At 35.8% G+C, this 19,449-nt stretch overlaps 2 protein-coding genes and 1 long non-coding RNA gene across 5 annotated transcripts in view; all 3 read right to left on the bottom strand.

Moving 5' to 3' along the window:
• The window catches only part of LOC136030916 (uncharacterized), a 145,656-nt gene extending 142,048 nt beyond the window's left edge, over positions 1 to 3,608 (bottom strand). The window contains exon 1 of the long non-coding RNA XR_010618391.1: positions 3,447 to 3,608. This is a non-coding gene — a long non-coding RNA (uncharacterized LOC136030916). The remainder of the gene's footprint in view (positions 1 to 3,446) is intronic.
• A 794-nt stretch (positions 3,609 to 4,402) lies between these two features.
• LOC136030912 (mitochondrial coenzyme A diphosphatase NUDT8-like) lies at positions 4,403 to 5,635 on the bottom strand. Its single transcript, XM_065710014.1, has one exon. It carries the CDS (start codon positions 5,225 to 5,227, stop codon positions 4,535 to 4,537), a length of 693 nt encoding a protein of 230 aa, XP_065566086.1. The 5' UTR covers positions 5,228 to 5,635; the 3' UTR covers positions 4,403 to 4,534.
• Positions 5,636 to 6,909: 1,274 nt separating this feature from the next.
• Positions 6,910 to 18,830, bottom strand: LOC136030911 (phosphorylated adapter RNA export protein-like). Of its 3 annotated transcripts, none has more exons than XM_065710012.1 (2): positions 18,783 to 18,830; positions 6,910 to 8,383 (listed from the first exon to the last, which is right to left on the bottom strand). In XM_065710012.1, the coding sequence occupies exon 2, from the start codon at positions 8,372 to 8,374 to the stop codon at positions 7,061 to 7,063; it is 1,314 nt and encodes a 437-aa protein (XP_065566084.1). In that variant the 5' UTR covers positions 8,375 to 8,383; positions 18,783 to 18,830; the 3' UTR covers positions 6,910 to 7,060. The 3 variants fall into 3 exon arrangements, with proteins under 3 accessions (XP_065566084.1, XP_065566085.1, XP_065566083.1); XM_065710013.1 differs by lacking the exon at positions 18,783 to 18,830 and adding an exon at positions 18,719 to 18,737; XM_065710011.1 differs by lacking the exon at positions 18,783 to 18,830 and adding an exon at positions 18,532 to 18,579.
• Positions 18,831 to 19,449: the final 619 nt, after the last annotated feature.

Genomic DNA, 19,449 nt, shown 5'->3' with positions numbered 1-19,449 from the left:
TATTTGGTTTGGTATTTTTTTACTTTTATCTGTTTTCAATTGTAATATTTTAGATTATTTCTATATTAAAACTATATTGACACCTAGTTTTATAAAAGGTGAAATATCTCGAGTATATTATATCCGGTGTTTTTTTCTAAGGATTTATCTCTTTGTCTTGTCATGGTAGACCAGTTCAGCTTTAAGTCTTTTACTCCTCATTACAAGTAGCGACAATGACTGCCTTCATGACATATCCACAAAAGAATATTTGTAGCAAGATGGGAAATTGAGAGAACACCATCTTCATTAAAATTTAGACAAGCGGTTACAAAAATAATAGATGGTGCTAAACAAAAACAAACAAACATTATTTTAATATAAGAAATAAGATAGTTAAATTAGAAAAAAATGAAGATAAAGATACGAGATTTGGAAATTATGATACATGATTCTTCAGAGTTACCACAAGTCAGATATAGCTAAGTCACATCGGTTATATTGACATCGGTAAAACAGGTAGCAACAAGCTGTTTGGAGAAATAGATTAAGTTGGAGGAGGAGCTTGCGTAGCTGTGTTGGCCTCAGGCAGCTTGGTGCTGCAGTGAGTTATTATTATTATTATTAGTAGTAGTAGTAGTAGTAGTAGTAGTAGTAGTAGTAGTAGTAGTAGTAGTAGTAGTAGTAGTAGTAGTAGTAGTAATAGTAGTAGTAGTAGTAGTAGCAGTAGTAGTAGTAGTAGTAGTAGTAGTAGTAGTAGTAGTAGTAGTAGTAGTAGTAGTAGTAGTAGTAGTAGTAATAGTAGTAGTAGTAGTAGTAGCAGTAGTAGTAGTAGTAGTAGTAGTAGTAGTAGTAGTAGTAGTAGTAAATAATAATACATACACTTAACTTTTAACTGCTAAAAATGTTCCATGGGTAATTTTTTGTAGTTAGCAAAAATTAATGTATGACAACACCGGAAAAATACCAAATAGTTCGTAATTACGAACTGTAAGGAAGGAGAAACGCGGCGTAACAGTAACCAAAACTCTAAAGAACAGAATTTTCATATAAATAGATATATCAAAAGAATCGCTTATTAAACTCGATACCAAATATATAAGATTCATTTAGCTTAGTATTACCCATCAAAATCTATGAGCATGAGAGAATTTGCCTAGTTTTTGAAAAAGAAGGGAAACAACCCCAAAAAGCCAAAGAACCTTAGCGAAAATCACACCATCAGATTCAGCGTTACCGAGAATCAAACTGAAGAGTTTCAAGCTCCTATCTGCAAAAATGTGGAATTTTGTATTTTTTTTCTGCCAGAAGAAAGATCACGGATGCGCGTTTATTTGTTTGTTGTTGTTTTTTCAGGAGAGATCGCATCGATTTAATGGTCCTAAAACATCAGGAGAGGGCTCAAACGAACAGAAATTAAAAGCTCTAGTGGCCTAAGTGACCAAAACGATTTGGGAGCAAATAGCCCCTCCTTTTTCTCCTTTTCTCCCTTTTTCGTCCGATAAAAATTTTGAGACAGCCATTTGGTTCGGCATAGTCGAAAGGCCTTAAAACTATGCCTTTAGAGATGGCTTAACCCCCCACAGCCCCTCGTAATAGGTCTTTAAGCTATAAGATTTAATCGTTATTCATATATAGTATTTGTTATTGGGAAGGTTCCATACAGTTTTCGGGTGGTGGGGAGTTTTGAATTTTCTGCTGGGGGATTTTCCACTGGGTAGATTTTACATGGGAAGGGAGTTTTCCAGAGGGAAGTAAACTTTTCAGAAAAATTCAGGGAAATTTTACACTGTGGTGAATTTACTAGAATTCCTACGAAATACTTTTTATTTATCTTACTTTTTCTTGGCCGACTCAAGTTTACGCATGGAGGATGTCAAAGGGTGATTGTTCGGTGAAAATTTTCACTAACATTAAATTGTCTGGAGGGTCTTTCCATGGGGAGGAGGATTTTTTCCGTGGAGGTGGAGCCGAGTTTCTCGGCATTATCTAAAAAACCATCAGAAATCACATAAAAACAAAAAAAGTTACTTCAACTCAAAGTAAGGAGCAACGTTAAAACTTAAAACGAACAGCACCTCGCTCTTTACGATAAGGTTCAACTTTTTGTTCTCATCATTTAAGAATGACTCCTGAAACACAAGGGCCGTTTAATTAGAACAATAAGCTATTCTAAAAGTTAAAATCAACTTTGCGTATAGAGCGAAGTGTTGCGAAGGCGGTAACCCCCCTTCATATATGTAATTACTTTTGTTCGTTTTAAGTTTTAATGTCGCTCCTGAATTTCAGGTAAAAAGGCTTTTTTTCATTTGATTAAACAGTTCGTGGTAACGACCTGTAAGTAAGCAGCGACGCGGCTTAATAGTAACCGAAATGCTAAAAAACGGAATTTTGACATCAATAGACATATCAAAACAATCGGCTTATTATGCTGATCCTAAATATATAAGAAGCTAAGTGTTACCCATACAAAGCTACAAGCCTGAGAAAATTTGCCTACTTTTCGCAAAAGAGAGTCAAGAAATAAAAGAGTCAAGAGAGTCGTAAAAGTCAAGAAATCTTAATGAAAAACCCACCATCAGATTTAGCCTATCTGAGAATACTATTATAGAAGTTTCTAGCTCCCATCTGCAAAAATGTCAAATTTTGTATTTTTTTGCCAGAAGATAGATAACGGAAGCGTGTTTATTTTGTTTTTTTCCAGGGGTGATCGCATCAAACCAATAGTCATAGCATATCGAGAAAGGGCTCATTTGAGCGCAAATTAAAAGTTCTAGGGGGCTTTCTATGAGACCATAAAGATTGGAGGGCAAACACCCCCTCTTTCCTCTAAGTTATCCGAGAGAAATTTTGAGATAACCATTTTGTCCAACATAACTGAAAAGTCCAGTAACTATGCCTTTGGAGATAACTTGAACCCTAACAGCCCCTGGGGAAAGGTCTCTGAGTTGCGAAATATGCAAATTGTTTATGTACGTCTATAATATTTGTTATTGGGAAGTTTGCAGATATTTTTCGCGGGGGGAGGGGGGTTGACGCTCATTGCAGAATTGCCCCATTTTGACTTTAGACGCTTGTTTGCCTCTGATTTTAGGTGAAATTAACAGTCTTATGATTCAATTCTTAATTCTTCGTTCAACCTGCCTAAGACCATAGGTAAGCGTCCCTTGTTTACCTCTCATTCCAGGCAATCTAATGGGCCTACGTCAATTTAAAATTTTGGGTCAACCAGCCTGAGACTCTAGGCAGGCGAGACTTGCTAAAAGATAACAAATCGTGTATTGGTCCAATAAGAGAGGTACCCGCATATTTCCGCCGTTTACCCAAGCCAAATTAACCAGACACTTGGAGAACTATAGATTCAATCACCATCTTAGCTCTATGACTATCTACCTTGGTTCCACTGCCCTAGCAATGATCCATGGACGGACAATAGATTATACATATCTATTAACAAATGAACCAACCTCCTTTTTATACAATCCTAATAAGGGAGGAATTAATGCCAGGTTTGCTTCTCACTCAATTGGACTATCTGTCTTGGCTTTTTCTACAATTAGCCATGACTTGATGCCCACAACTATTCCATTTTAATTCAAACATCTTCTAGGACCATTAGTTCAATACGATCACCCCTAGAAAAAACAATAAATAAACACGTATACGTCATCTGTATTCTGGCAAAAATAGCTAAGTTCCACAATTTTGCAGATAGGAATTTGGAGCTTCTATAGCAGGGTTCTCTGGTACACTGAATATAATGGCGGGATTTTCATTAAGATTTCTTGAATTTTAGGGGGTATTTCTCCTATTCTAAAAATCAGGTAAATTATTTTTTTTATGTATCTGTTGATATTAAAAATTCCGTTTTTTAGACTTTCGACTACAATTAAGCCAAGCCGTTCCTTCCTTACATTTCATTACCACGAAGTGTTTGCAATGTACATTTCCAATGGAGTTTAATATCACTCAAGACTTACTGCCATGACCAGGATTTGGTCAGATGGTCCCAGGCCAGAGGAGCAGAGTATGCAGCATCATGAGTTTTTATAAGCTTGTTTTGAATTCGTCCAGTCCTGCTCGATAGCAATGTACTCTCATTGGCGCAGTGAGTTTTAGATTTCTATTAAACCGATGTCGAAATAACAAAGTTTCCTCTTCTATCGGATTCCCATACACTTTGAGTTTGATATTATGAAGTCCCCTTGTGGCGGCAATATCCAGGATCGAGAGTATTTATAATGGTGTTTTCATTTTGTTTTCTGGTCTGCTGGATAACCCTGTACTCTCAGTGCCACTAGTAGTTTTTAAATCATACTAAGCCCACGGTAAAGTAACAAAATTTCATCATTTACCTGTTTTTCTGTTTCCTATGTGCAGACTATTAACCCGAGCAATAACGCATAAACACTGAACTTCGCAATTTTAAGGAAAATTATATTAACCTTAACTTTAACATTCAAACATTAAACAATTAACTCATTTTACTCAGCATAATCAAAACAATAAAATTACTGAACCAATTCAATACAAGTTCAATATTAGTCAAAAAAGTTCAACTCCTAAATTTCAACATCTTGAGCCTCAATGGATACTCTTCACGGGTAAGCATTGCTGATAAAGTTAAATGTGTCATCATAGCAGTAAGTCCCCAAATCTTTGGCTCACCCCTATAAACTGGTAATATAAAATCCCCAAATGTGCGAAACTGAGTGACGCCATAAATACCTTTATGACTTAAGTCAGAAACAAACCTTAGAAACACTTGATCAACTTCACTCTGATTTAGTTTCAGGTCACTAAAATTAAAATTATTTATGAAACCAACAAATGGCATTACGTAATTGCCTTTCATACTCTGCAGTGGGTTTAACTGACCAATGACCTTGACTCGGTCTTCTTTAATGCCGATTTCTTCATATGTTTCTCTTAAGGCTGTATATACAAGAGTAGCGTCATTTTTATCTCTATTTCCTCCTGGAAAGCTTACTTCACCACGATGTTTAGAAAGATTTTTTGACCGAACTGTATACAGCAAAGACAACTTTCCATCAGTAAGGCACAAAGGGATCAATACAGCCGCTGCACATTTTTTCTCATTCTCAGAATGCTTACCGTTAGATAATTTTCCAACCGATATTTCAGTTTTAAATTTATTCTTAGTCAACGATTTAGAAAGCCTCTCCAAAGTGTGTGATATTTCAGTTGAATAAGGACGATAAAGGATATGGCGATGTAACCAGCGCATGATGAACCTGAAAACAAATACTGTCTAGAAAATAGAAAGAATAGCTCTTAAGAGGGGTCCAACCCTACGCTAGCCGTTTTATTGACATCGCTTAAGCTAATTAATTGGTAAGTCACTCGTAATGTAACAAATACAGGGTGGGCCAAAAGTCACTGACCATTTTCATTTTTCAACATCTTTTTTATTTCTTAATATTTTTTATTTTCTTAATATTTTTATTTTGTTCAGATCCTGGAAATTAATAATGGAGAAATTCAGTACCGTACAACTTACGGTATACGTACTCGATAGAAAATCAATTTCCATCGCTTCGACTTTATGATACTGAAATTTCATGCTTATAACTGTTAAAATAAAAAAGTTATTTAAAATTGAAATGGGTCAGTGACTACTGGCCCACCCTGTATAAAAAATATTTTGAAATTGACTAGACAATTATATATTTTAAGACAGTTTTAATAGATATTTTTAATTTTTAGGACTGAACCTGAAAAGTTCCAAAAAAAGAATCGTAATGGTTTTGAAGGAACCATGAATACCTAGTTTGAAAAAAAAAAATTAGAATTTTTCTCCAGGTATGAAAAGGAAAGTGTTGTAAAACACAGAAACAAACATTTTAAAGCAAAATCAATATATTCAAATTATCTCAATACAGGTAACGTTCATACCAATCATCGCGTCAATTACCCTTGGGTAACATGAAGATCGATCTAGTGAATAGATTAATTTAACTAGGTACCATTATTCGTAAAGACAGTAGGTGCAGTTAAGATGTTAAAAGCAGAAAATCCAAGGTCTAGGTGTTTTTCTTAGTTGAAAAAAGTTTGGAAGAATAGAAAGATAAGTCTGTGAACCAAGATTAGAATATTGGAAGCTAGTGACAGTGGTCCAGAATGTTTCTGAAGCGTGGGCACTCCAAGAAACAGAGTAGGCTTAAATAGATGTTTTCCAGAGAAATTGCCGACAGATTGATTTGGGCACCTGACTGACTGATCGTATCTCAAACAGTAAGCTGTAAGAAAAGCGTGGTTCAATCCGGCTTTCTAGGGCTGTAATGAGAGAAAAAATGAGATAGCTGGGACACGTTCTGCAGATGATGGATGACAGATTGCGTTTGTCAAGAGCAATAATCTAATAATCTATAATCAAAAGTAATAATCTAATAATGTAACAGTACAACTATTTTAAGGGAAAGTAAATTGTAACTTGCAGAGAAGTCAGTCAAAACATGGACTTGTGTACTAACTAATATATTAATTTTATATTCAACTAAAATGGTAATATGTGTCAAAACAACAGTAAATCGCAGAAGTTGACAAAGGAACTTATAAATCATGAGCGTTTGAGGCTACCAGGAGCAAGCACATATGCAATTTTTTTTTTGGGGGGGGGGGTATAAAAAAAAATTTGATTTGAAAATTTGAATTAGAAATATCAAACAATTCAGCAAAATTGAGGAATTGGGGGGGGGAGCCCACGCTCCTGCATATGTCCCTGGCAAGGATGGCCTTTTGATGGTTAACCAAGGTTAGGCCTCGGTAAACCTTGTGCTTATAGTAAGTTGGCTTTTGCTTGTAATTTCTTCTTCCAGAATGAATGTACCTAGGAGCATTAGCACACATTTAGCCCTTCTTTTCCAAACAAAAGACAGAGTCTATCAATTCTATCAAACAAAAACAAAATTAATTCTACTCAAACTGTATTCATCAATTCATTTTATCAAAAACTGAAACAACAGATACAAACATAAATACTTTCAAAATTGATTTTGATAGAACAATAATCAAACTAGTGTCACGTTTTAAATTTATGTCAATAAGACATTTTAGAAGTTTAAAATATTTCAAAAGTCTCTAATGTAACACAATCATCAAAATAATCATCCACCATATCAACTGGAGATGGATTAGGTTTTGGAACGTTTTCAACAGAAGGAGTAGCGTCTTTCTGATTTTTAGCTGATTCTATTCTGGAAACCTCCCCAGACTCTGTATCCACTGCCCCCATAACTGCGTCAGCTCTGACCTTTCCCTTTTCCCAAGAAATATGAGCATCTTTATTCATTGCTTCCAAAATTACATCAGTTCTACTCTTTCCTTCTTTTCCAGCATCTTTGTTCATTGCTTCAATTATCGCATCAGCTCTGGTCTTTCCTTCTTCTTCAGATGGGCTTATAAGAAAATTCTTCTTTTCTAATTCTTCTTTAAATTTTTTCATCTTCATTCTCTTTTTTAAACTAGCCATTTTCTTATTATGTGGCTTAAATATTTCTGTCACTAAATTCATTGGAAAGTTGTCATCTTTCCTAACTAAGAAAAAGAAAACGCCACCAGAAGTTCGCCTCCTATAATTGTCTACAGTTTTAAGCCCACCCATTTCCTCTACATCACGAGTTTCATTGTAAAGTCGAATTGCTGCCTCTTTCCCCAAAGTATTCACAATATTTTCAATGAGATCATAGTTGTTTTCAAAAAGTTTTGTTTGTATATCTTTGGCCACTTCTTCATTCTTATTCTCTGCTGTAGTAACAAGAGGTTGTAAATAACGAGCACCATCATTCTTTGACTGAATCTTTTTCTTTGGCTTTCTATGCCCTCTTTTTACTCCTCTTCTTTCCTTCTCTTTTGTCAATAACTGATCAAAGTCTTCCTTGACTGTTTCAGTTTTAACTTCTGCTACATCCTCTTTCCAGTCCTCAATTTCTATTTTTTCACCATTTTCATTAGTTACATCATAAAAGAAACTTTCAACATCACGTTTAACCTCATTAGCTTTTCTGGAGATATTAAAGGATTTAACTTCTTCCTCAAATGTTTGTTCTAGTATAGCATTACTCCAAATATCATTTCTCTGTTTTGGCACTTTTGCTACAGTAGGATGTTGAGAATAAAGAGGGGCACTAATCATTCTACGTTTCAGAGGAGCTGGCCCATCTTCATCAGAATCACCTGATGTTGGACTGTCAGATTCAGAGTCAAATTTTATTGTCGGTTTTTTAACTTCATACTTAGGCTTCTCTTGGAGCTTTGGAGTATCTAAGGTTCTTCTGGGTTGTAACTGGGGTCTATCTAAAGGGACGTATTCAATATTTTCTTCCTCACTTGCATCAGACAACTCACCTTCTTCAACTTCAAGTTCATTATCCATGACTTTCTCCTAAAACACAAACAGTTATTGAGCCCCTTTTCATGTTATGAATATATATTTTCTTATAAATTATTAAATATTGCCTGAGGACATAGAGGAAGAAGGTATAGAATTACAACAGGTTCACAGTCATAATCTGTGGGGCATATTGATATAACAATAATAATTTCTTTTTATGTTAGGTTGTCACAAGTGGTTACAGTGAGTCTGTCTCTAATAACACTTACATTGACTTGGAAAAAAAAAAAAAAAAACAGCAACAAAAACAAGCAAACTATGAAAACAAGTCTACTTCATCCCTGAAGAACTATCTGCAGAAAATTTTTGCAAGAATTAAGTTTAAAAACTATCGGATCTTTTATTACACCAGGTTAAAGATGTCTTATTCAATAGATCAAATTCCATGAATCTTCTGACCCGCATCCTTTAAACTTTGAGGGAGCACCCAATGTCCAGTCTAAATATTGGAGGAAGTGGGGGGGTTAAAACTGTGAGATTTTGGCATGGCAGGGTATTAGAGTAAGCATTCTCTTGCTTACAACTCCTCTTTACTGTTTTCAATTTTCAGAAACAAAAATAGCACTCTGTTTTTAACAAGTATTATCTCTTGAGATAATACTTGAGATAATATTTCTGGAACTGAGATAATACTTGAGATAATATTTCTGGAACAAGAAATACCTCATATGGCACTTGTGACGAGGTGCCATAGCTCATATGGCACTTGTGACGAGGCAAGAAGAGCTAAGGGCCAAGAGCTCATATGGTATGAGCTCTAACAAAATTCTATTAATCAATAGATTGATTTAAAAGGAAAATCAGAGGCTTAATGCCGGTCAGGATTTAAAATAAGTGCTCTGAGTCACAATGTCCTTCTAAATATCAAAATTCATTAAGATCCGATCACCCACTCGTAAGTTATAAATACCTATTTTTTTCTAATTTTTCCTCTCCCTTTAGCCCCCCAGATGGTCAAACCTGAGAAAACGACTTTGTCAAGTCAATTTGTGCAGCTCCCTAACACGCCTGCCAATTTTCATCGTACTAGCATGTCCAGAAGCACCAAACTCACCAAATCACTGAACCCCTCCCCCCAACTCCTCCAAAGAGAGCGAATCCAGTACGGTTACGTCAATCCCGTATTAAGGACATTTGCTTATTCTATCCACCAAGCTTCATCCCGATTCCTCCACTCCAAGTGTTTTCCAAGATTTCCCCCTCCAACTCCCTCCAATGTCAAAAGATCCTGCCGGGATTTGAAATAAGAGCTCTGAGACATGAATTCCTTCTAAATATTAAATTTCATTAAGATCCGATCAACTATTCGTAAGATAAAAATACTCCAATTTTCACGTTTTCCAAGAGTTCCGATTTCCCCCTCAAACTCCCCCCAGGATTTGGTCGGAATTTAAAATTAGAGCTTTGAAGCACAAGATCCTGCTAAATATCAAATTTCATTAAGATCTGGTCACCCATTCGTAAGTTACAAATACCTCAATTTTCCAAATTACTTCCCCCCCCCCCCAACTCCACCAAGAGAGGAGATCAAATATGGTTATGTCAGTCACGTATCTTAGACAGGTTTTTATTCTGCCCATCCAGTTTCATCCTGATCTCTCCGCTTTAAGTATTTTCTAAGATTTCCGCCCCCCCCCCAGTGACGCTGGATCCGGTTGAGATTTAAAATAAGAGGTCTGAGTTACGAGGTCCTTCCGAATATGAAGTTTCATGAAGATCCGATCACTCCTTCGTAAGTTAAAAATACGTCATTTTTTTCTAATTTTTCAGAACTAACCCCCCCCCCCCAATAGAGCGGATCCGTTCCAATTATGTAAATCACGTACCTAAGACTTCTGCTTATTTTTCCCACCAAGTTTCATCCCGATCCCTCCAATTTAAGCGTCTTCCATGATTTTAGGTTCCCCCACCCCAAACTCCCCCACAATGTCACCAGATCCGATCGAGATTTAAAATAAGAGCTTTGAGATACGATATCCTTCTAAATGTCAAATTTCATTGAGATCCAATGACCCGTTCGTAAGTTAAAAATACCTCATTTTTTCTTTTTTTTCAGAACTACCCCCCCCCCCCCCAACTACCCCAAAGAGAGCGGATCCGTTCTGGGTATGTCAATCATGTACCTAGGACTTGTGCTTATTTCTCCCACCAAGTTTTATCCCGATCCCCCCACTCTAAGTGTTTTCCAAGATTTTTGGTTTCCCCCTCCCAACTCCCCCCCCCCCAGTGTCACCAGATCCGGTCGGGATTTAAAAATAAGAACTCTGAGAAATGATATCCTTCTAAATGTCAAATTCCATTGAGATCCGATCACCCGTTCATAAGTTAAAAATACCTCATTTTTTCTAATTTTCAGAATTAACCCCCCCCCCCCCCAACTACTCCAAAGAGAGCGGATCCGTTCCGGTTATGTCAATCATGTATCTAGGACTTGTTTTTTCCACCAAGTTTCATCCCGATCCCTCCACTCTAAGTGTTTTCCAAGATTTTAGGTTTCCGCCTCCCAACTCCCCCCCCCCCCCCCTCAATGTCACCAGATCCAGTCGGGATTTAAAATAACAGCTCAGAGACACGATATCCTTCCAAACATCAAATTTCATTAAGATCTAATCAACCGTTCGTAAGTTAAAAATACTTCTAAATACCTGTTTCAGACAATTTTTGGCCAACCGTCTAGGGCTACACGGAAAGTAGGTCGTCTTCGTCTCGGTTGGGAGGATGTCATTAATAAAAATTTAAAGGATATGGGAACTTCCTGGGAGGGTGTAAAGAGGGAGACCTTGAATAGATTAGGTCGGAGGAGGAGCATACGTAACTGTGTTGGCCTCAGGCGGCAAGCTGAGGATTGGAATTCAAAGTAAACATTTGCAAAGATCAAAATTCAAAGAAAGGCCACATTATAAAGCATCATAGAAATACGTCGCACAGATATCGCAAAAATGGACTTGGTCCAGCTCAAAATTACTAACAATTAAAAACTTATTGTTCATAAATTAACTATTCATGCGCGGAGAGATGCATTGATTCAAAAACTTTCTGTTGTTCCTTACTTTCATTTAAAAAAACTCGTTTTTTTATTTAATTTCCGGAAGTTTTTGAATTAATGCATGTTTTGATCTTTGCTCTCCGCACATAAAGAATTAAAACAAAATTTGCAATTAATTAATGCATGTTTTGATCTTGGCTCTCCGCACATAAATAATTAAAACGAAATCAATTGCAATTTATCGGAAGATTTTGAGAAAAAAGTAGCGAAGAAGGAGGCCTAGTTGCCATCCAATTTTTTGATTACTTAAAAAAGCAACTAGAAATTTAAATTTTTTACAAAGGTTTTCATTGGTAAAAAATATACATAACTTACGAATAAACTTACGTAACGTACTTCTATATTCGTATGTTTTTATTTCGTATATGAGGGTTTCAAGCCTCGTTGATACATCGCTCTTTACACTAAAGCTTAAAATTTGTCCCAGTTCCTTAAGAATGACCTCTGAATCACAAAGGCCGTAGAATAAATAGTTGAAATTACTAAAGATACTTTAGCATAAAGAGTGAGGTATAACGAGGAGGTAAACCCCTCATATGCGTAATAATTTTTGTTCGTCTTAAATTTTAATGCTGCTCCTTACTTTCAGTAGAAAAAACTTTTCATATTTATTTATTCATTGTTTTTTTCAAATAATGCTAGAAAATCCTGCGCCCCCTTCATTGAAATTCTCTTCCCCCATGAGACGTTTCTCCATGGAAATATCCTCCCACGTAGCCCCCCTCAACTCTCCCCCTAAACCAAAAAAATCCCCCTGAAAACGTCTGTACACTTCCCAGTAACCATTACTATATGTAAACACAGGTCAAAGTTTGTAATTTGCAGCCCCTCCCATGGGGACTGCGGGGGAGTAAGTCGTCCCTAAAGACATAGTTATTAAGTTTTTCGACTATGGTGAATAAAATGGCTATTTCATAATTTTGATCTGGTGACTTTTGGGAAACAATGAGGATGTGAGGGGGCCTAGGTGCTCTCCAATTTTTTTGGTCACTTAAAAGGGCACTAGAACTTTTAATTTCCGTTAGAATGAGCCCTCTTGCGACATTCTAGGACCACTCGGTTGATACGATCACCCCTGGGAAAAAAACAAAAAAACAAACAAAAAAAAACAAACAAACAAATAAACACGCATCCGTGATCTGTCTTCTGGCAAAGAAAATGCGAAATTCCATATTTTTTTTAGATAGGAGCTTGAAACTTCTACAATAAGGTTCTCTGATACGCTGAATCTGATGGTGTAATTTTCGTTAAGATTGTATCGCTTTTAGGGGGTGTTTCCCCCTATTTTCTAAAATGAGGCGAATTTTCTCAGGCTCGTAACTTTTGATGGGTATAACTGATCTTGATGGAACTTATATATTTAAAATCAGCATTAAAATGCGATTCTTTTGATGTAACTATTGGTATCAAAATTCCATTTTTTAGGGTTTTGGTTACTATTGAGCCAGGTCACTCCTTACTACAGTTCCGTTACCACGAACTGTTTGAATAGCAGGCCGTCCACGTATGCAGTATAACACACATCAGATAAATTATAAAATGCAAAGACTTGATTCATGATAACACATTTTGAATGCAAGCATTAAATAGATAAGGTGATAGGACTCTACTCTCTCATACTCCAGATTGAACTGGTATATTACCATAGAACCCTGTACGTGATTTCAAACGAATCAATATACCAAAATTTAGGCACATGTATAATAGGAGGGTTCACTGGAAACTCTGTCACATACTGCCACAGTTGTGCTTGGTAAATACTATAAAAAGCTTTAGACAAATACAAATCACAAATTCATCAACTTTAGACTGGGTATCAAAGAGAATTGAAGCTAAAATCTTATGTGCATGGTAACAGCCAATACAAGGTTGAAACTCAAATTGGTTCAAGGCTTTTGCAGTTTGTTCAAAAATATATGAGAGTAGAACATATACAAAAATCTTACTAACATTGCATGCATTAGTGATTAGTCTATATGAAGTGAAATCAAAAGTATTTTCACATTTGAGAGTAGAAGTTACCAACACACATTAGACACTATTGAAAAACAAAAACAGAAAACAAGTAACTGAGTTGAAAAGGAATTAAAAAAGAGCTGAGTGACAAGTATCAGACGACCATAACAAAAATGATGAGTGCTAATCCCATCAGGATCACTTGATGCAGACTTAAGTTTTAGCAAACAATTAACAACACTATTAGTTGATGCAGGAATAATATGATGTTATTCCTAAAACTTGTCAAAGGACTATTGAATCAGAAATGGTGACCAAGTCACCCTAAGAATCATCATATTCATGAGCCTTGGAAGAAACTTGGAGACGGTTCAGTTGTCTTTGTTTTCCCATTTTCTTTTTGTTCAATCTCTCAGTTATGTTTATCTAAAACAAAAGGAAAAGCAACTTTAAGACTAGAAACAGTTTTAAACAATCCACTAGACTTCAGCTTGTAAGCTGACTCATTCACTTCTTTGAATTCTTTCAGAGATTGGTGAACTTGCTTATCAAGTCTGACTTCCTCTTTTGTGTGTCCTTTTCAACCCGCTCTTTTTTTTCGTCTTCTTGCTTTTTCATGGGACTCTCTAGTAGGGAATAGGCCATAGTCATGTCCAAAGAATCCTTTGAAGCTACAGCTCTCTGTAAGTGATTGGTGGTCCAATCAATCCTCTGGATTGGTGGTCCAATCCAGAGGGCATCAATAATAGCTCATTTTTGTTTTTCACAAACAAACTTGTACTTTTGCCTTACTCTCCACATAGTCTTTGTATTTTGACCACACTGACCTAGCCAAAGTCAACAATTCTTTCGAAATAGGAAATCTTCTAGGTTTGTCTCTATATGTGTTCAATATGTCAATCAAACACAGCTTCATATTTAGGAATCTTTCAGATATGAAGGCTTTGTCCAATAGAAGAAGTCTTCCTATGAGCAAAAAACCCTTTCCTATGTCAGCACTGCCATGCAATAATGTCAACACAGCTTTTACAAGCTTCAAAAAAAAGCATATACTTTTGTCCACAAAATGCATCCATCATTTAGAAGATTTGTTCCAGCAATGGTTGGCACATAGTAGTGTTGGTTGGCACATAGTGGCTTGCAGCAATATCCACTCACTTCTAAAATCTTCAACACTTACTCTTACTGGGATCTGTCAAGCAAGCACAAATATATCTGATAGACTTCTAACTCTTTTCCTTCCTGTGGAATACAGGCACCTAAGCACTTTGAGAAGACTATTAGAAGAGATGACGCACTGCTTGATCAAGTAGTTGGCAGCTGCCTTGAAATGCCTTTGCACCCTTTGACAGAACCCTTACCTTTCAGCAATGGTGAGTTTCCAAGTATCTAATGCAAGCTCAACCTGCTCACCAACAATAGTGTCCATTAAATAGTTGCCCAAGTTCTCAAGCAAACTCATAGAAATTTCATCAGCAGACATGAGAATGGCAGGTTTTAGAAGTCTTGCCTAAACATTGGGAAGTAAGTTTTTCAGATCAGCATGAACAACATGCAGAACGGGTCCATTCTTCTGAAACTCAGCTGTGAAGTTACAATCTTGAGGTATGTTGCTGACTATACAACATTCTTCAAATGTTTCTTCAATGGCATGTAGTGCAAAAAATACTGGAAGAGTGTCAACCACTGACACATTACTCTGCAAACAGCAGGAACCAATGCCAGCCACCTTGTTGGGGCATGCTGAATGAAACTAAAGTGTGGGACACCTTGCTCTTTCTTTTTTCCAAACAGTGACAGCATAACCAGGAGACCAGTACAACTGGATCTATGGAGAAGCTATATTATCTAAAGAGCCTCTTTCAAATATATCAGGTTTCAGTTCTAAATTTACCAGGATCCCAAATAGGGAGTTTAATAAATAGGGAGTCTCATCTGAATGAATAGCTTATTGCCAGGGGGCTTTATACTATGAATAGCTTCATGACCACAAATTTTGTTAATAGCATGGGTCTATTTTGAAGGGTTTTCAAGTTCAGTAGGCACTTTTGAAATGATATTGGTAGTGGTGCTTTCAATATGGGGACTAACAGAAGGAATGGGAAGTGACAGATAAATTAAATCATAAGCTGTTACCATTTCTTTGATGAAGTTAAGAGTACAATCCAGAGCAAAAATTCTGGGTGCAAGTTTGCAATAAGTAATAGCAGGAATTACAGGTACTTCAGTGGGTGAAATAGTTATGTATGACAGCACTGTTAAATCCTCATTTTCATACTTCTAAACCAGATCAAACATGTCTTTCACATGTCAAATCGAGGCATGATCACCTTCTCTCCTTGGTGCTGTTTTGCTACTAGGGTAGGCTATTTCTGCCTAAATCAACTACAGCATCTTTGGGAATATTTTCAGGAAAAAACTCCACTATATGATTAATTTCATCATCAATACCCACCAATTAAATGTTTGATTATATAACATTTAGAATAGCTGAATGTGCAAACATTATCATGTTTGCATAGCCCAGCTGAAAAATAGTCAAGGTCCAAAGCATTGTAAAAATTTACCCCTAATATAGGTAAAAAAAAAAAAAAAAAATTGTCCATCAATATTTTACATGCAATCACTAAGACCAGCATAAAGACCAAATTGTTACAATTATTAGTATTAATTGAAAACATTATCATTTTTGCATAGCTCAGCTAAAAAATAGTCTAGGTCCAAAGCATAGTAAAAATCAACCCCCCTAATCCAGGTAAAAAAAGGTCCATCAATATTTTACATGCAATCACTATTACCAGCATAAAGACCATATTTTTACTATTATTATTATTATTATTAATTGAAAACCCATCTTCATACAAAAAGAAAATGACAAGAGAAAAAAAATAGAAGAAAAATATCACTATTCAACTATGACAATGTAACTAGACTTGAAGAAGTTGGCTATATATTTGCACTCTCAATGTTACAATATATTCTGAAGTTAATCCAGCTTAAAATTAAACTATTGTAGACTAGACAGATGTCAAATTAATACTGCATCATTGACAACAATACACATTTGTTATGTACTTAGGATTACAATTAATTGTCATTACTAAGATTGATCAAATACAGTGAATTATTTTCCTTTGCAATAAGATATGCTCTTTTGATTTACTTCTATCATGATCCAAGTAGCAATTTTGAGAAAGACAGAAAAATGTCCTGGATGAGACAATGAAGCAAGCAACCAAGTAAGAGTTAAACTCCCCCAGTATATGATAAATTTAATTACAGGTGACTAAGTTAATTAAGTATATACCTCCTTATAAATCAGGGAAGAAAATTAAAAGAAGTATTTAAAAGAAACTTTTGCTTATAGTATATTGTCACACATATACCAGAAAAGTTGAACAAATCACAGTTCTGAAGTGCAATGCAAGTCAAGAAGATACAATAAAAAGATCTGTTCTAAAAGCAGGGGCAATAATGGGGTAGCCCCCAGTAATTCTTTCAATTTATCATTATTCAAGTTATATTTAGATAATTATATTTGAGTTACAATCATAAAGATGGAGGCATGAATGACAGTTATAATTAAAATAAACAAATAAAATAAATAAAATAAACAAATGACCCTCTTTTGTCTGTCTACAAGTAAATAGAATTATTTTTCTTGACAGCACTTGTTTGCAATTAAATATGTCCATGATTGAGTCATTATAGTTGTGAGATCTTACATTCTAACTATAAGATCTTGCATCAAAAGTATGGCAGTATTTTCTAGGACTAGGCTCAAGTTACAAACAAGGATTACGTGATAAAACCCTGCTATTTAAAAAATAAACAATCCTTAGATAGCACCAAGCTGCAATTTAAGGTACCATTAATTAACTTTTATTTTTTTTTTATATCAGGTAGCATTATGTAGGCTATACCTAAAATATTGAAATGAAGGACATGCTCATTAACAAAATTTAGACAAAACAAATCATAGGCCAGACAATAGCATAGCCTGATTAAAGAAAAAAGTGGACTCTATCTATTTTTTTCATCAACTGCTTTGTAAGGAAGGATTTATTGTAGAAGCTTTGGAAGGGGCTTGTTGGATTGGAAATCAAAAGTTCTAATGCCATTTTTAAAAGCCGAAAGTGATTGAAGGGGATCTAGGCTAACTCCTCTCCTATGCCTTTTCTGCAAAGTTGTCTAATAAAAATTTTGAGACAGGCATTTTGTTCTAAATTGACTAGTCATCAATTGTCAGGGAGGGGAGTTTTTTTTTTACAAACCATTTGATACAATTATAAGCCATCCTTCAAAATATTTCATTGAAAGTCAGATTTAACAAAATAGGGCAGTATAATGGTAAAATTCTAGTAAAATGCTAAGACTTCTTCCTATTTCAGGAAGGGTTTAGGTTAGGAAAATGAAACTTTCAGGGATGAATCTACAGTCTAAAGAATGTCCTGGGAAGGTATTCTGAAGCAACTACATCTACTCCTTCTCTCCCTAGATGGCCCTGACCTTTAAAATAGGCCTATGTGTGTTATAGAAGTGAAACATTGCAAAATAGATTTTCTGCTTAATCGAAGTAGGCCTACAACAAAACTGTTTTCAGTTTCATAACTTTGCTTAATTCTATTTTATAAGGTTTTAAAGATATGTAAACCAACATTTCCTAAATTTTGAAGAAAAAAAAATATTGATATGGCTCCAAATTCTATTCAAATAACAGGAATTGTATTTTCAGAACTAAAGGCAGAGAAAAAGCAACTAGTAACTGAAAATTAAGGTAAAATGTTGTTTTGCCAAAATTTCAATAGGTATAGACCTGTCATATAGTCAAATTTTTCAGCCCTCTAGAGGGAGAAGGAGTGGAGGTGGGTACTTTAAACCACCTTCCCAGGACATACTTTAGCCTGTAGACCCATCCCGGAAAGTTTCATTTTCCTAACCTAAACCCTTTCTGAGATAGCAAGAAGTCAATTAACTAGAATTTGACCAATATAATGATAGGTCATTTTTGTACTTTCTTTTTCTAGGCATGAGGATGGATTTTTTCTAGTGTTGGGAGATTTTCTAATAAGCCAGTAGGCCTAGCCTAGGTGTCATGTAACTGATGAAAAAGTAAAACAAAGATATTCAACAATACTTGCTGTAGATTATAAAGGGAAAATTTCATCATTTTCTTTTGGTTAGTTCATTTTGTATAGCATATGGCTATGTGAGACAATTGGAGGGACTTGATCATTTGTTTTCCTGATAGGCTATTTTAATTTCCAGGTTTTTGGGGTTGTAAGAAATAGCGCCTACATAGGGAAAATTAACAGAAATCAAACTGAAGCATTTTTGAAGATGAGAAACAAAGTTCAGTGTTAAGGCTATTAAACCTTCCTCACTCACAAAAATAATAATTATGGTTGTGTTCCAGGGACTTACTGTAGTAACCGAATGGTTACTATTTCCGTTCCTAGCGGGAAAATGGTTACTGCCCAACCCGCTGGTAACGAGAATAGTTACTGCCGGCAGTAACCGCAGTAAGTGATTTTCTTACCGTGCTCAAAAGAATCTTCTTCTTCTTCTTATTCAGCAGACGGGCTTTTCAGTTGATACTATTTAGCCCTTTTCCTTTTGGCTCACTCTGTGAGATCGACAGAGCTATGGAGCTGGTTTGTCTTGTATGATTTGTATCTGCTCAGATTTCTTGGAGTATATCTTTTGATACCAGCAGTTGAATTATAAGAGAGTATATATTGATCTCTGTGCTCTGCGGGAGAGTATGGTCAGCAAGACTCTTGGCTGTTAGTGGAATTTTGTGGTGTTTGAAGCATTCTACCATTTTACGTCGCAGGGTATACTGTGCAGACGTCAGCATATTACATTCAAATAGGCAGTGATCTATTGTTTCATTCTTAAGATTACATGACCTGCAAAGGGGGGACGAGGGAACTTCGCCACTTGAATTAGGAATCTGATATGAAAATGCCTGAAAATTTAGCCCATTTGAACCTGACCGAATCCTATGATAAATCTTGGAAAGGTGCTTACTTGGGAAAGGTGATGGGGTAGG

This window comes from Artemia franciscana, chromosome 9, assembly GCF_032884065.1.
Source record: "Artemia franciscana chromosome 9, ASM3288406v1, whole genome shotgun sequence".
NCBI lineage: Eukaryota > Metazoa > Arthropoda > Branchiopoda > Anostraca > Artemiidae > Artemia > Artemia franciscana.
The sequence above is the reverse complement of the archived record's forward strand: the minus strand, read 5'-3'. Positions and strand labels throughout refer to the sequence as shown.

Excerpts from the sequence above, each read along its gene's own strand:
- LOC136030912 (XM_065710014.1), bottom strand. The coding sequence starts at position 5,227 with ATGCGCTGGTTACATCGCCATATCCTTTATCGTCCTTATTCAACTGAA.
- LOC136030911 (XM_065710011.1), bottom strand. The coding sequence starts at position 18,564 with ATGATGAAATTTTCCCTTTATAATCTACAGCAA. Across the intron at positions 8,384-18,531 it reads CCCTTTATAATCTACAGCAA|GAGAAAGTCATGGATAATGA; the intron begins GTATTGTTGAAT and ends TTTGTGTTTTAG.